The sequence below is a fragment of the Bidens hawaiensis genome, unplaced genomic scaffold (genome assembly GCF_021521415.1).
Source record: "Bidens hawaiensis isolate Kalapana, Puna unplaced genomic scaffold, B.hawaiensis_p1.1 tig00002772_1, whole genome shotgun sequence".
In the NCBI taxonomy this organism is placed as follows: domain Eukaryota; kingdom Viridiplantae; phylum Streptophyta; class Magnoliopsida; order Asterales; family Asteraceae; genus Bidens; species Bidens hawaiensis.
The window spans coordinates 2,337,541-2,351,508 of NW_027491150.1; the positions used below are offsets into that span (position 1 = coordinate 2,337,541).

The 13,968-nt window shown below is 34.0% G+C and overlaps 2 protein-coding genes and 1 pseudogene across 5 annotated transcripts; 2 read left to right on the plus strand and 1 right to left on the minus strand.

The window, feature by feature from the left end:
* Positions 1-1,441: 1,441 nt before the first annotated feature.
* On the plus strand, positions 1,442-7,138 carry LOC143621180 (epoxide hydrolase 2-like). Of its 3 annotated transcripts, none has more exons than XM_077092688.1 (3): positions 1,442-1,782; positions 5,880-6,047; positions 6,491-7,130. In XM_077092688.1, the coding sequence occupies exons 1-3, from the start codon at positions 1,495-1,497 to the stop codon at positions 6,971-6,973; spliced, it is 939 nt and encodes a 312-aa protein (XP_076948803.1). In that variant the 5' UTR covers positions 1,442-1,494; the 3' UTR covers positions 6,974-7,130. The 3 variants fall into 3 exon arrangements, with proteins under 3 accessions (XP_076948803.1, XP_076948801.1, XP_076948802.1); XM_077092686.1 differs by lacking the exons at positions 5,880-6,047; positions 6,491-7,130 and adding exons at positions 2,316-2,483; positions 3,028-3,721 and having other exon boundaries at positions 1,447-1,782; XM_077092687.1 differs by lacking the exon at positions 1,442-1,782 and adding an exon at positions 5,001-5,307 and having other exon boundaries at positions 6,491-7,138.
* A 1,193-nt stretch (positions 7,139-8,331) lies between these two features.
* Positions 8,332-10,178, plus strand: LOC143621103 (epoxide hydrolase 2-like; annotated as a pseudogene). Its single transcript, XR_013151455.1, has 3 exons — positions 8,332-8,738; positions 8,956-9,116; positions 9,531-10,178. The product of XR_013151455.1 is annotated as an epoxide hydrolase 2-like (transcript).
* Positions 10,179-10,421: 243 nt separating this feature from the next.
* LOC143621104 (epoxide hydrolase 2-like) lies at positions 10,422-13,673 on the minus strand. The gene is made up of 4 exons (XM_077092623.1): positions 13,342-13,673; positions 12,095-12,262; positions 10,819-11,054; positions 10,422-10,723 (listed from the first exon to the last, which is right to left on the minus strand). The coding sequence occupies exons 1-4, from the start codon at positions 13,627-13,629 to the stop codon at positions 10,459-10,461; spliced, it is 957 nt and encodes a 318-aa protein (XP_076948738.1). The 5' UTR covers positions 13,630-13,673; the 3' UTR covers positions 10,422-10,458.
* Positions 13,674-13,968: the final 295 nt, after the last annotated feature.

Consider the following 13,968-nt stretch of genomic DNA (forward strand, 5'->3'; position numbering starts at 1 on the left):
TTTGAGCTTTAAAACAGTCTAAAGATCTTGAGTTGAATTATGTATGCCAAAATTTTAACATTTTCGTGTCATCTGATTTTGGAAATGTTGAAAATGTAAACCCGGACATGAGTCATGTAAACCAAAAATGAACCATGCACCCGCTTATCTAAACTTCAAACAGGTTGATTGTGTCGTAAATAGATTATAATCAAGTTGTAAACATAAACATGTAGTCGGATTTCAATAAACGGGTTGACCTTGTAAACATAGATTTTTTTATAAACATGTTGATAGGTTGACGTTTTATACATATCAAATTGAAAATGATAATTTAATTAAATACAATCAAAAAATAAATTAAAACCGACTACTTAAAATTTGGTCGTATTTGTATTAGAGTAGACGGAGTGTTTTCCACTCGCCCCGCTCCTCCTATCCCACCCACCCCCAAAGGCTACGTAGTGTGCGCCGTTGGTCCAATCCCACTTCTCCAATTTGCAACGTAGCTTCATCGAATTCTGATGACATGTCGCTATTGTTTCCTATACATTTTACTTTTATTTCATTTTTTTTATATATTTGTTAAGTATAGAACCTTTTTCTTTCTTTTTTATTTGTTTATATTTCCTTAAATTTATTATAATTTCTCTTTGTAAATATATAAAAATAATTATTTTAATCTTCTCCCTTTAGATTTATAAAACTTTCATAAATTATAACTTACCAAAATATCCATGAGTGGCGCATAATGAAAGATTAACAACAAAATACTAACAAAGTTAAGTGACATAATAAAAATTGGACTAAAAGTCTAAAAAAAAAAAAAAAAATATCTTCTAAACTAAATAATAGTAACTCAAATGTGTTAGGTATAATAGACTGTCAGAATTTTAACTTCACTATCTTTATTAATCAAAATACAATGAATTCTCAAGAAGTGAATACTAATCAAAAGTGATGAACGTCTGGAAGAAAAACGAATGAAAGAAATAATATCTTCAATATCAAAAAGTCTCTAAAAAACCCATATGTATTATGTATACTGAACGGAAATAATAACAAAATGGGCCTTCACAACTTGGACCTTCAACTCTCTTCAGCTACAAGCCCATTATTAAATCCAGCAAGCCCAACGTTTATAAATCCAGTCCAAGCTCCAAGCATTTACATGTAATATTTAACAGAAAACATAAAAATGAGAAAACCCTTTATATGTAAATCAATAATTGAATTGTAAAGAAAAATATGTGTAGTGTATTTTTGACACCTTTAAAGTAAGGGCCATGCATGATGCATTAATCATTATGATTATATACTCAGAAATCAATTACTCATATGACATATCACATGGGTATCTTCTTCACCCAGATTCCCCAAAATAACCTTACACAAGACAAAATATTTTTGGCCAATAATTAGATAGTGACAAGTATTAAGTTATCAACCTAACCTTTCACTCATTTATTTTGTGTCTCTTGTTAAAATCACCATTGAACAACAATTCAAGAACCAATGGATCAGATTGTTCACAAATTTGTACAAGTTAATGGAGTGAAGATTCACTTAGCCGAGATTGGCAACGAGTCATCACCTGCGGTGGTGTTCATCCACGGCTTCCCCGAAATATGGTACAGTTGGCGCCACCAGATGATCGCGGTCGCTGATGCTGGTTTCCGAGCTATTTCCCTAGATTGCCGAGGCTACGGGCTCTCGGATCCACCTCCGGATACCGAGAAGTTTGGATTCAACGATATGGTCGATGATCTTCTCGCGATCATTGATTCACTCGCCATTGATAAGGTACATTAACTAATCCTTTACTTACCTTCGGCATAGTGGTATCAATATGTTGGATAATGTTATGTCTTTTTTATGTGGTGTGGGTTATAATTAGATATACATATTAATTAACTTTTATATATTTTTATAATTAGGTATACATATATATTTTTCAAATTATGATTTTATGTATCACTTAATTTAAAATTTTATATTAAGTAGTTATTTCACCCACAACTTTATATATAATAATATTTATTAAAAAAACATGTATTAAATATAAATAATAGGCTGCGGCTTAAGCTTGATAAGTACTGAAGCTTGGGTTCGGGCTTGTTTACTAAAACAAGCTTACTGAAGCTTGATCTCGAGTAACTCACAAGCGGCTTGGCTCGTTTGCACTCCTAGTGAGGATTCAAATCCCATAGGTGATAAAATAATTGTGTAACTTAGGCTGTTCAATATATAAAGAAAAAAAGAAAAAACTAATCCTATAATTTAAGTTACCTTTGATCAAAATAATACCTAATTAATTGTGACAATTTGATTTGTAGATTTTCATAATATGTAAAGATGCCGGAGTTAGATCAGCTTATGTGTTTACGCTCCGGTATCCGGCAAGGGTGACCGCAGTTAGTGCATTTGGAATACCGCATACGCCTTTCGGACAACCGAAGTACCTCACAGAGCTGCCAGAAGGTTTCTATATGAATAGATGGAGGGTATGTACTCGTTTATGTCCGTTTATCTAAAAAACAAACCAACAAGAACGTTTTTTTGTTCATTTAAGTAAAGAAAGGAACACGAACCTATGTCTTGTTCGTTTGCGTTAGTTCATTTAAATTATTCCATTCATTTACGTTTATATATGTTTTTGTTCATTTATGTTCACTTATATGTTGATTTATACCCCTTAAGCCCATTACAACTAAATCTAGTTTTATGACATGAAGTATCACTCATTACAATTTAATCTATTTTTATTAACTTTTTAGGCTAACAAATTGATGTTCACGTTCACTTTTAATTTGGTGTTCACTCAGTTATGTATGTTTATGTTCATCCACATATGTTTAGTTATGTTCATTCTTTTGTGTTCGTGAACCATTATACTATTAACAAACGAACATGAACAAGAAAGCCTCGCTCGTTTAACTATCTGTGTTCAATCATTTGTCTGGTTTAAGTTGAACAAACAAAAAACACGAAAAATAAACTATTTAGATAGTCTACATGCCTATGATTACATAGTTAATTTGCTCGTAGGAACCTGGAAGAGCTGAAGCTGATTTCGGGCGTCTTGATGCCAAAACCGTTGTACGAAACATCTACATCTTGTTCTCCCGAAATGAAATTCCAATCGCCAACGAAAACCAAGAGATTATGGATATAGTCGATGCATCAACCCCTCTACCTTCGTGGTTCACGGAGGAGGACCTTTCGGCATATGGATCTCTATATGAGAAATCCGGTTTTCTTAATCCGCTCAAGGTTCCTTATAGGTCACTTGAAGAAAAATTCAATATTGAAGATCCTATAATCAAGAATCCGATGTTGCTGATATTAGGGGACACGGATTATGTCTTAAAGTTTCCGGGAATGGATGAGTATATAAAGAGCGGAATGGTTAAACACTTTGCAACCAATTTGGAGATAGAACATATACCCAAAGGAAGCCATTTTGTTCAAGAACAGTTTCCAGAGAAGGTGAACCCGATGATCGTCGCGTTCCTACGTAAGCATTGTTGAGAGAACCTAAAGGCGGAAGTTCGGGTTGGTTTCGTAGTTGTTTCATTTGAATAATGTGTCATTGATATTAAAGCTTGCTACCTTTGTATTGTGACTAGTTCGGGTTGGTTTCGTGTTCGTTTCATTTGAATAATGTATGATTAATATCAAACCCAAAAACGAACCATGCAATCTATTTATCTAAACTTCAAACAGGTTGGCGGGTTGTAAATGAGTTGTAATTATAAAACAACTTATAAATTAAAAATGATAACTTAAAATCTGATTGTATTTATATTAGGATGGACAAAGTGGGCGCCACTCGCCCCGCTCCTCATGTCCCACTCTCCCGCCCCAAAGGCTACGCAGCGGGCTTCGTGGTCTTATACCACTTCTCCGTTTTGCCTTGTAGTTTCTTTAATTCTGATGACATCTCGCTATAATTTCCTATACTTTTTTACTTTTATTTTGTTTTGTTTCTTTTTCTAAATATATGTTTGTAAAGCTTATAGTCTCTCTCTTTTTTTTCACATTTTTTATATTTTCTATAAATTATTATAATTTCCAATTTACTTTTCGTTTCTTTTATTTGTAAATATATGTAGAGTTTTATTTTAATCTTCAACCTTTAAATCTATATAAGACATCTTATCTTATCTATTAAACTTTAGTCTTTGTTCTTATCTATTAATATTAAACTTTACTTTTCGCTTCTCTCTTATTCATATAACTTCAAAATCAAAATCATTACACTTTATTCTTATCTATTAAACTTTAGCCTTTGTTCAAATTGATCCAAAAATAATTCATCACAAGTGCAATTGGTTTTGATTTAATAACATAATAATTGAGACTTATGACCTTATGGCCTCATATTCGAAAATTGAACCAATAAGGTTTTTTTACAGTGATGAATTTTTCCTTTAATAGTGTTTCTGAATGGATTAAGTCTCGAGAGTCAAAAATTATAAACAGTCTTACTCAAATATTAGTATAATTCAGAACAAATGACTAAGCATTTTAACAAAAATGAACATAGACTCCATCATTTTATAAAGATTATTTCACCAAAGCATATTGCTAAATGATGGAGAGAAAAAAAATTAAAATTCTCGCCCAAAATAATAATAATAATATTTTATTACATTATCGCCAAGTCAGTGAGATAATATGGAAAATTCTCTCTCTAGAGAGAAAGTATGTGCCACGTCAGAGAGAAATTATAGACTATTTTCATGAAAATAGGTAATCAAGTAGTCGTCTTCTTAATTTCCCACTAAATTTTGTCCCATTTCTTAAATATAATATAAAACTTTAAAGTAAGTGGCCATGCATAATGCATAAATCATTATTATATCTAGATTCCTGAAAACACTCTTGTACTTAAAGTTTCATCGAAGACAAAATATTGTTAATCTAATAATTAGTGACAAGTGTCAAACTCTATATATTATTGTGCTTCCTTAATATCCAGTATCAACCTAAGTACCTAACCTTTTAGTCACTTGTTTCTTGTTAATATCACTAGCAATGGATCAAATCGTGCACAAATTCGTAGAAGTCAATGGTGTGGAGATTCACTTAGCCGAGATCGGCAACGAGTCATCACCCGTGGTGGTGTTCATCCACGGCTTCCCCGAAATATGGTACAGTTGGCGCCACCAGATGATCGCAGTCACTGATGCCGGTTTCCGAGCTATTTCCCTTGATTGTCGAGGCTACGGCCTCTCGGATCCACCTCCGGACCCCGAGAAGTTTGGATTCTCTGATATGGTGGACGATCTTCTCGTGATCATTGATTCGCTCGCCATTAATAAGGTACATCAACTAATTCTTTAAGAGGCTACCTCTTAAAGAATATAGATATGCCTTTCTATGTGGTGAGGGTTATAGGTGTAAATAGTTTTTTAGAACTTTATTTCTGAAGCTCGAGTTTGTGAATAGTTTGTCATGCTCAAGCTGCTTAGCTTTCATTTATTAATTTTTATATATTTATAATTATTTATACATGTATATTTTTAAGTTATAATTTATATATCACATAATATATATTATGTAGTTATTTTTCTCATAACTTTATAAACTAATAATTATAAAAAAATATGTATTAAATATAATAATACGCCCGCGAGCTGGTTCAAGCATAAGTGAAGCTCGGCCTCGTTTATTAAACAAGCTTATTTTTAGAGTTGAGGTCGAGTTCACTTAAGCTCGGCTTGATCAAGCTTTTCCACGATTTAGTCTCAAGTAGCTCACAAGTTGTTTGGCTTAGTCCCATACCGCGTTAAATAAATAATAATAATAAATTAGATTAAAAAGAAAAACTAATCCTATATATATATTTTAAGTTGTGATCTAACTAATACCTTGACTAACAATTTTATTTGTAGATTTTCATAATATGTAAAGACGCCGGAGTTTGGCCAGCTTATGTGTTCACCCTGCGGTACCCGACGAGGGTGACCGGAGTTATAGCACTTGGAGTACCGCATATGCCTTTCGGACGCCCAAAGTTCCTCACAGAGTTGCCGGAAGGTTTCTATGTAAATAGATGGAGGGTACATACTAGTTTGTGTTCGTTTACATTCGTTCATTTAATATGTTTTCTTTCACGTTCATTAATATTTTGATTAATTTCCTTAGGCCAATTACAACAACATCTAGTTACAAGAATTTAAATGATCATTCATAACAATTTAGTCTAGTTTTATTAATTGTCAATCTTAATAAAATAAATTAATGTTCTCATCCACTTTTAAGTTGGTGTTCACTATGTTATGTCACCCTCTCATGTATGTTTATGTTCATCCATATATGTTTGTTCTTTTGTGTTCATGAACTATTTGTTTATACTATTAACAAACGAACATGAACAAGAAAACCTCGTTTGGTTAATTGTTCGATCTTTTGTCCAATTTAAGTTGAACAAACAAACAAAATGAACATATATCCTATTCAGATAGTCTATAGGCCTATGATTACATAGTTAATTTGTTCGTAGGAAGCTGGAAGAGCTGAAGCTGATTTCGGGCGTCTTGATGCCAAAACCGTTGTACGAAACATCTACATCTTGTTTTCCCGGAATGAAATTCCAATCGCCAACGAAAACCAAGAGATTATGGATATAGTCGACGAATCAACCCCTCTACCTCCTTGGTTCACGGAGGAGGATCTTTCAACCTATGGATCTCTATACGAGAAATCCGGTTTTCTTAATCCACTCAAGGTTCCTTATAGGTCACTTGGAGAAGAATTCAACATTGAAGATCCTATAATCAAGAATCCGATGTTGTTGATCTTAGGGGACAAGGATTATGTTTTAAAGTTTCCAGGAGTTGGTGATTATATAGATAGCGGAATGGTTAAACACTTAGCAACCGATTTGGAGATAGAACATATACCCGAAGGAAGCCATTCCGTTCAAGAACAGTTTCCAGAGGAGGTGAACCCTATGATCATCGCGTTCCTACGTAAGCATTGTTGATCATAATCATTGTTGTTTCATTTGAATAATGTATGATTAATATTAAAGCTACCTATGTATTGTGACTAGTTCGGGTTGGTTTCGTATTTGTTTCATTTGAATAATGTATGATTAATATCAAACCCAAAAACGAACCATGCAATCCATTTATGTAAACTTTAAACAGGTTGACGGGTTGTAAATGAGTTGTAAGCACCGAGACCCCTCCACCGTGCCACGTCAGCGCCACGTAAGCATGAGGGCATCGAATCCCCACCTCAAAGATGCCCCGCAATGGTTTAATGCTCCAATGGCGCCCCTATTATATATATATGTGTGTGTGAGAGAGAGAGAGAGAGAAAGAGAGATAGATGGAGAGAGTTGTTAAGAGGGGGGCCACCAAAAATCAATCAATCGCGTCGGCCGTTGCAACGGTCGGATCTTCGCTGCCCAACCTTCGTTGGCGCCCCACCGCGGTCTTCCGCGCCCTCATCGCCCAAAAAACCCCCTCCTCGGCGTCCCATAGCATATGGCGTCCCATAGCATATGGTCTAAGGTGTATATGTGTTGTAATAAATGGGGTAAAGGTATGGTAAATGATTTGACATAACTATTTATTATTTGTTTTTATTTTATACATGTTCACAAGTCACTTGTTCTTTGTTAAAAATATACACATGTTAACATGTCAAATTGAAAAATGACTTTTTTAAGTAAATCATTAAACAAGTCAATATGAATACAACAAATAAATTAAAATCACAACTTAGAAATCAAATTATTTTGGTATCAGGTTCAGGGCTTTCTCCAAGAATCGTGAATATTTTTTGGTTTGAAGACAAAAATAAAAACATCGGGCCTTAAATCTTAAATTAATTGAGTAATTAGGTTTAAAAATTAAGAATAGATATTCTTTTTAAAAAATATATATATATAGTTCTTTTTTTTTTAATTTCGCCCTGCCGGGATGTCAAGTCGGGGTTCGTCGACCACCTGGCTTTGCCTCATAGCCGCCTTGGGATGGACGAAGTAGATGGCGCTCGCTCCTCCCCTTTCGTCCTGATTCTCCACCCCGAAGGCTAAGGAGTGGGAGCCGTTCCCGTCCCGCTTTCTCATCCTGCGTTGCTACTTTCATTTTTTGTTGCTTCTTCAATTTATGACGACCATTAGATTCGAACTACCGATAGATAATGTTTTGTCTTTCTAAATAACGAAAGTCTGAGTCTTCTGGATTTAAAAATATAAACTTTCATAAGTTATACTCATCAACTAATTATATTTAAATGTTTTACTCTTTTTTATATGACTTAAAGTTTAATAAACTTCATTCTTATTTAGACTTTGTTCAAATTGCAACATATCTTATTTACCACCAACTAATAACTTTCTTTAAAAAATAAAACTTTAAAATAAGTCCCATGCATTAACATTAGTATATTTTATCACCCTATATCATTAACATAACCTTACACTCATTTATTTTGTGTTTCTTGTATCAATGGATCAAATTGTGCACAAATTCGTGAAAGTTAACGGATTGAAGATTCACTTAGCCGAGATCGGTAATGAGTCATCACCGGTGGTGGTATTCATCCACGGCTTCCCCGAAATATGGTACAGTTGGCGTCACCAGATGATCGATGTTGTGGATTCCGGTTTTCGAGCTATCTCCCTCGATTGTCGAGGCTATGGCCTCTCGGATCCACCTCCAGACATCGAGAAGTTTGGATTCAATGATATCGTCAACGATGTTCTGGCGATCATTGATTCGCTCGCCATTGATAAGGTGCATTAACTAATGTATTTAATTAAAACGTTTTTGGCTTAGCGGTATCAAAGTGTTGGCTAAGACTTTGTCTTTCTATATGGTAAAGGTTCAAATACTGTTAGTAATGAAAAAAACATGTAATTTAAACTACTCAATAAGAAAAGAAAAAAGAAACTAATTCTTTAGTTTAAGTTACTTGTGACATATATAATAATTTTAACAATTTTATTTGTAGATTTTCATAATATGTAAAGACACCGGGGTTAGACCGGCTTATGTGTTTACGCTTCGGTACTCGACAAGGGAGTTATAGCACTTGGAATTCCACGTACGCCTTTCAGACGCGAAAGTTTCCTAACTGAGTTGCCGGAAGGTTGCTATTTGAATAGATGGCGGGTACGTACGTCTTACAAATTATATGTTCGTGAGCATATGCCTTGTTCGTTCTTTTAAGTTAGTTTATGTCCATTCATTTATGTATAAATATTTAAAACTAGGTTAAAAAATACATGTATTACATGAGTTGATGAAACCATTTATTTGATTAGAAATTCTATGGTTTCAATTTAATTTATTATTATTATTATTTCCCTTTTAACGTTTTTATATTTTTGTTATTGTCTTTCTATTCCTTTTTTTATAACAACTTTAGCTTGCTTCTATACCTACCTTATTATTATTTTTTTTAACAAAGTTTAGCAATTGCTATAAAGAGAGAACAAAAATATTAGTTGTTCGGTTAAAGTTAAACAAACACATCCCGCTCTTGTTCATTTACAAAACTATTTACATCAATCAGTATATTATTAGGATCCTGGAAAAGCTGAAGCTGATTTTGGGCGTCTTGATGCCAAAACCGTTGTACGAAACATCTATATCTTGTTTTCTCGGAATGAAATTCCAATCGTCAACGAAAACCAAGAGATTATGGATATCGTTGACGCATCAACCCCTCTACCTCTGTGGTTCACGGAGGAGGATCTTTCAACCTACGGATCTCTGTACAAGAAATCCGGTTTTCTTAATTCACTCAAAGTTCCCTATTGGTCACTTGTTGAAGAAGAGTACAACATTGAAGATCAGGTAATCAAGAATCCGATGTTGTTGATCTTAGGGGACAAGGATTATTTTTTAAAGTTTCCGGGAGTGGATGATTATATAAAGAGTGGAATGGTTAAACACTTTGCAACCGATTTGGAGATAGAACATATACCCGAAGGAAGCCATTTCGTTCAAGAACAATTTCCAGAGAAGGTGAACCCAATGATCATCGCGTTCCTACGTAAGCATTGTTGATCATACTCGCTTGACATGTGAGAACTTCAAGGTAGAAGTTCGGGTTTGTTTCGTATTTGTGTCATTTGAATAATGTATTGTCTTGTAAGTTCTTTATTATCATAACATCTTACTAATCTTAATACTTGACATCAAATACGTCTCATTAAGATGGTAATGATTATCAATACAAATGACGTCATGGTGTCTGTATATGTCTATACGACCCGTATAGACACTGTGTGTACGGCATATGTATGGAAAGTGCAGGCTCACAGTTTTTTGTAGTCTATACGATCGTCATTTGAAAGGAACAATCATTTAAAAGCTTAGCAAGCCCACAAATTAACAAAGGAACAGTCAACTGAAAATTACACTCAAACAAGCCCACAATTTAACAAACTAACAGTCATTTGAAAGCTTTATTACATAATATATCTATCTATCATGGCATTACATTATGCTAATACTTGTTGCGATTGAGAAAACTGAGTATGAGCTCGTTAACCTGATCCGGGAATTGTTCTTGAACAAAATGACCACCTCCAGGCAAGTACACGATTTCCAGATTCGGCACATATTTCTTCACCTCCCCGCTCCTCACGTATTCCTCCGTTCCCGGGAACTTGAACACATAATCTTCCTCGCCCATGATGAACAATGCTGGAGCTTCAATCTTCATATCGCTTAGACCTTGTTTTAGAGGTTCGATTTTCTCTTTAAACGACCTACAACGGTTAACAATATCAACTCATTAGTTCTAATAGATAATATTTGGTTTATTACATAATATTAGTTCTAAAGATAATATTTGGTTTATTACCTGTATGGAACTTGGAGTGCAGTTTGAAAGCCAGACTTGTTATACAAATCTCCATATACTTTAAGATCCTCCTCTGTGAACCAAGACGGTAGAGGATCCGACGGGTCAACTAGATCCATTATCTCCTGGTTTTCACCGGCTATAGGTATTTCACTTTTGGAGAACATAGTGTAAACTTTCCTCACAACGGTTTTAGCATCAAACCGTCCAAAGTCAGCTTCAGCTCTTCCTGGTTCCTGATGATAATATCATAATTTCAGTCCCCTGGGTGTATCATGTATGGTTCGTTTTGGGCTAAAACTAGACCTGTAAACGACCGAACGAACACAAACAAGGGCATGCTCGTGTTCTTTCATTTAACTTTAAATGAACACGAACACATATTTTGTGTTCGTGTTCGTTTATTTAAAACATGAACATGTTTGTGTTCGTTTATGTTCGTTTGTTTAAATTCTAAACGAACAGTTCATGAACATAAATGAACATGTATGAACAAATGTAAATAAAGACAAACAAAACATAAATGAATACAGTTAAATGAACAAATATAAAACCATTAACTAGATGACTCTTCAAGATAATATTTAATTATTTTCTATTAATATGTAAACGAACATAAATAAACTGACATAAATGAACATAAATAAACAAGCATTCACGAACATAATTGAACGTTAATGTTCGTCCGTTTAATTAAACAAACACAAACTTGTTGTTCATGTTAGTTCGTTATTAAGTAAACAAACTTACTGCCGAACGGTTCACGAACAGTTCACCAAAAGTTCGGTTCGGTTATAGGCCTAGCTAAAACCAAACCGAAACTTCGGTTTTTTGAAAAAAAATAAAATAAAACCGTACGGTATCAGTTTTTTGGATTTCAATTTAGGCTCGGTTTTGCCTATTCGTTTAAGCTTGAAAAGTTAAGGCAATAAAACTTTTTTTTGCCCAAAATAATGAACTTGGGCCTAAATCATTTTGTTAATTAATAAATATTTGATTATCGTACATTTGGGCTAGAGTTACATATTTATTAAATTCTTATAAGTTACTTAAAATAAAAAATAAAAATATGAAAATCTATAAATTCAGTTCGGTATTTACAAAAACGTTAAACCAAACCATCAGTTTTCTTTTCAGATCGGTTTTTTTGGTTTCATGCACACCTCTAATAAATATTCAGTCATATTGTCATCAATATTAACTTTTAACATGCATTTAACTATCTAAGTCTTATTTTATATAAACATTACTATATTGTTATGATTAAAGTGAGTACCTGCCATCTTAGAATGTAAAAACCTTCAGGAAGTGTTTGCTGACTCTTGTAAGAACTAGGTGGCCTGAATGGCACACCAAGTGTTATTATACCTGCAACTTTTTGCGGGTGATTAAGCGCGAATCTGTAGGCAACCATCGCTCCAAAATCTTTACCGATCACATACGCCTAAGAAAGAACAGACAAACATGATCAAGGAGATTTAAGAAGCAAATGTTTATAACATTTATACACATATAATATATGATATACTAGTATTAACTAGGCCTGCAAACAAACCAAACGTTCAATGAAATGTGTGAAGTGTGAACTGCTCGGTGGGAAGTTTCCTTCATTCATTTACATTCATGAACCGATCTATATCGAGTCATGAAAAGGGGTTGTAATCAAGTGTTGAGTTATTTTCTTGGTTAATAAAAAAAGAATATTTTTAAATAAAATCTGAAACGTCAAAAAAAAATTAATAACATCTTTTCGATAAAAACATCCAAATGATTTACAATGTAGTGGCAGGTAAACAGGCACAAGCTGTGCCGCAACCCCCTTGGTTCATATCACCAGGAGAGTTTATTCCTTACGCAAGTACGTTTATATCAATTCACTCCGTGATAACATAATATATAGCAAGTATAATTGATAACAAATATGCACATATACAACATTTTCACCATAGCCATCATGAATGATTATACAAGTATACAGATCATGATATAAACGTATTTGCGTAAGGAATACGCTCTCCTGATTATATTAACCAAGAAAATAACTCAAAACTTGATTACAACCCTTATCATGACTTGATATAGATAGGGGTGTAAACGAGCCGAGCCTAAGCTCGACTTGTTTTGAACTCTATTTTCAAAGCTTGAGCTCGGTTCGTGAGTATATTTCCAAACTCGAGCTCGGCTGGTTTACTACATATTAATTAATTTTTATATATTTATAATTATTTATATATATATTTTTTAAATTGTAATTTTATGTATAAAATAATATATATTATTTAGTTACTTTTATTTACTTTTTCATAATATTATATATACTAAATTAACTATTATTAAAATATATATTTTAAAAAAATATATAAATAACAGACATGTTTAGGCGGCCCGAGCTCTATTTTCAAAGCTTGAGCTCGGCTAGTGAGTAGATTTTGAAGCTCGAGTTCGGCTCGTTTACTATTTATTATTTATTAATATCGATAATTAATCCAAACTTGATAAGTATCCATAACCTAAATTATGTACCTTAGAGATACTGAGAGAATCTAGAATAGAGGCAGTATCGTTGACCAGGTCAACGAATGTGGTGTTCTCGGGTCGGGTAGGTATGTCGGATAGTCCGTATCCTCTGTAATCGGGTGCAATGGCTCGGAACCCCGAGTTTGCCACGGCAATCATTTGGTGGCGCCACGTGTACCATATCTCTGGGAATCCGTGTAGAAAAACGACAGCTGGCGACGACTCGGACCCGATCTCGGCCACGTGGAGGTTCAAGCCGTTGACTTGGATGTACGAATGCTTGATTTGGTCCATTGTTTTAGGTGAGAGTGAGAACAAAAACGAAGTGATGTTATTGGGTTTTTTTAGTTAAGGAGAGTTCAAGCTCGAGCTCGGGTCATGAGTTGGTTTCAAGCTTAGCGTGACTCGTGTATGTGTTTTTAGTTATTTGTTTATATTTTGAAAAAAATAACTCTTAAACGAGCTAAAGCTTTACTTGAATTTGAGTATTACTTTAAATGAGCCAAAATTCATCTCAAGCTTGGTTGTATGTGTGAAATCAATGCAAAGAAGTCTAAAAGAGGTAACACTGAAAATTCACAAGGCCCATTAAAAGCTCTACGAGTTTAATCGAGTTTCCCGTACAACGTTTGA

Excerpts from the sequence above, each read along its gene's own strand:
- LOC143621180 (XM_077092688.1), top strand. The coding sequence starts at position 1,495 with ATGGATCAGATTGTTCACAAATTTGTACAAGTTAATGGAGTGAAGATT. Across the intron at positions 1,783-5,879 it reads ATTCACTCGCCATTGATAAG|ATTTTCATAATATGTAAAGA; the intron begins GTACATTAACTA and ends TTTTATTTGTAG. Across the intron at positions 6,048-6,490 it reads TCTATGTAAATAGATGGAGG|GAAGCTGGAAGAGCTGAAGC; the intron begins GTACATACTAGT and ends ATTTGTTCGTAG.
- LOC143621104 (XM_077092623.1), bottom strand. The coding sequence starts at position 13,629 with ATGGACCAAATCAAGCATTCGTACATCCAAGTCAACGGCTTGAACCTC. Across the intron at positions 12,263-13,341 it reads ATTCTCTCAGTATCTCTAAG|GCGTATGTGATCGGTAAAGA; the intron begins GTACATAATTTA and ends GTTCTTTCTTAG. Across the intron at positions 11,055-12,094 it reads TTTACATTCTAAGATGGCAG|GAACCAGGAAGAGCTGAAGC; the intron begins GTACTCACTTTA and ends TATTATCATCAG.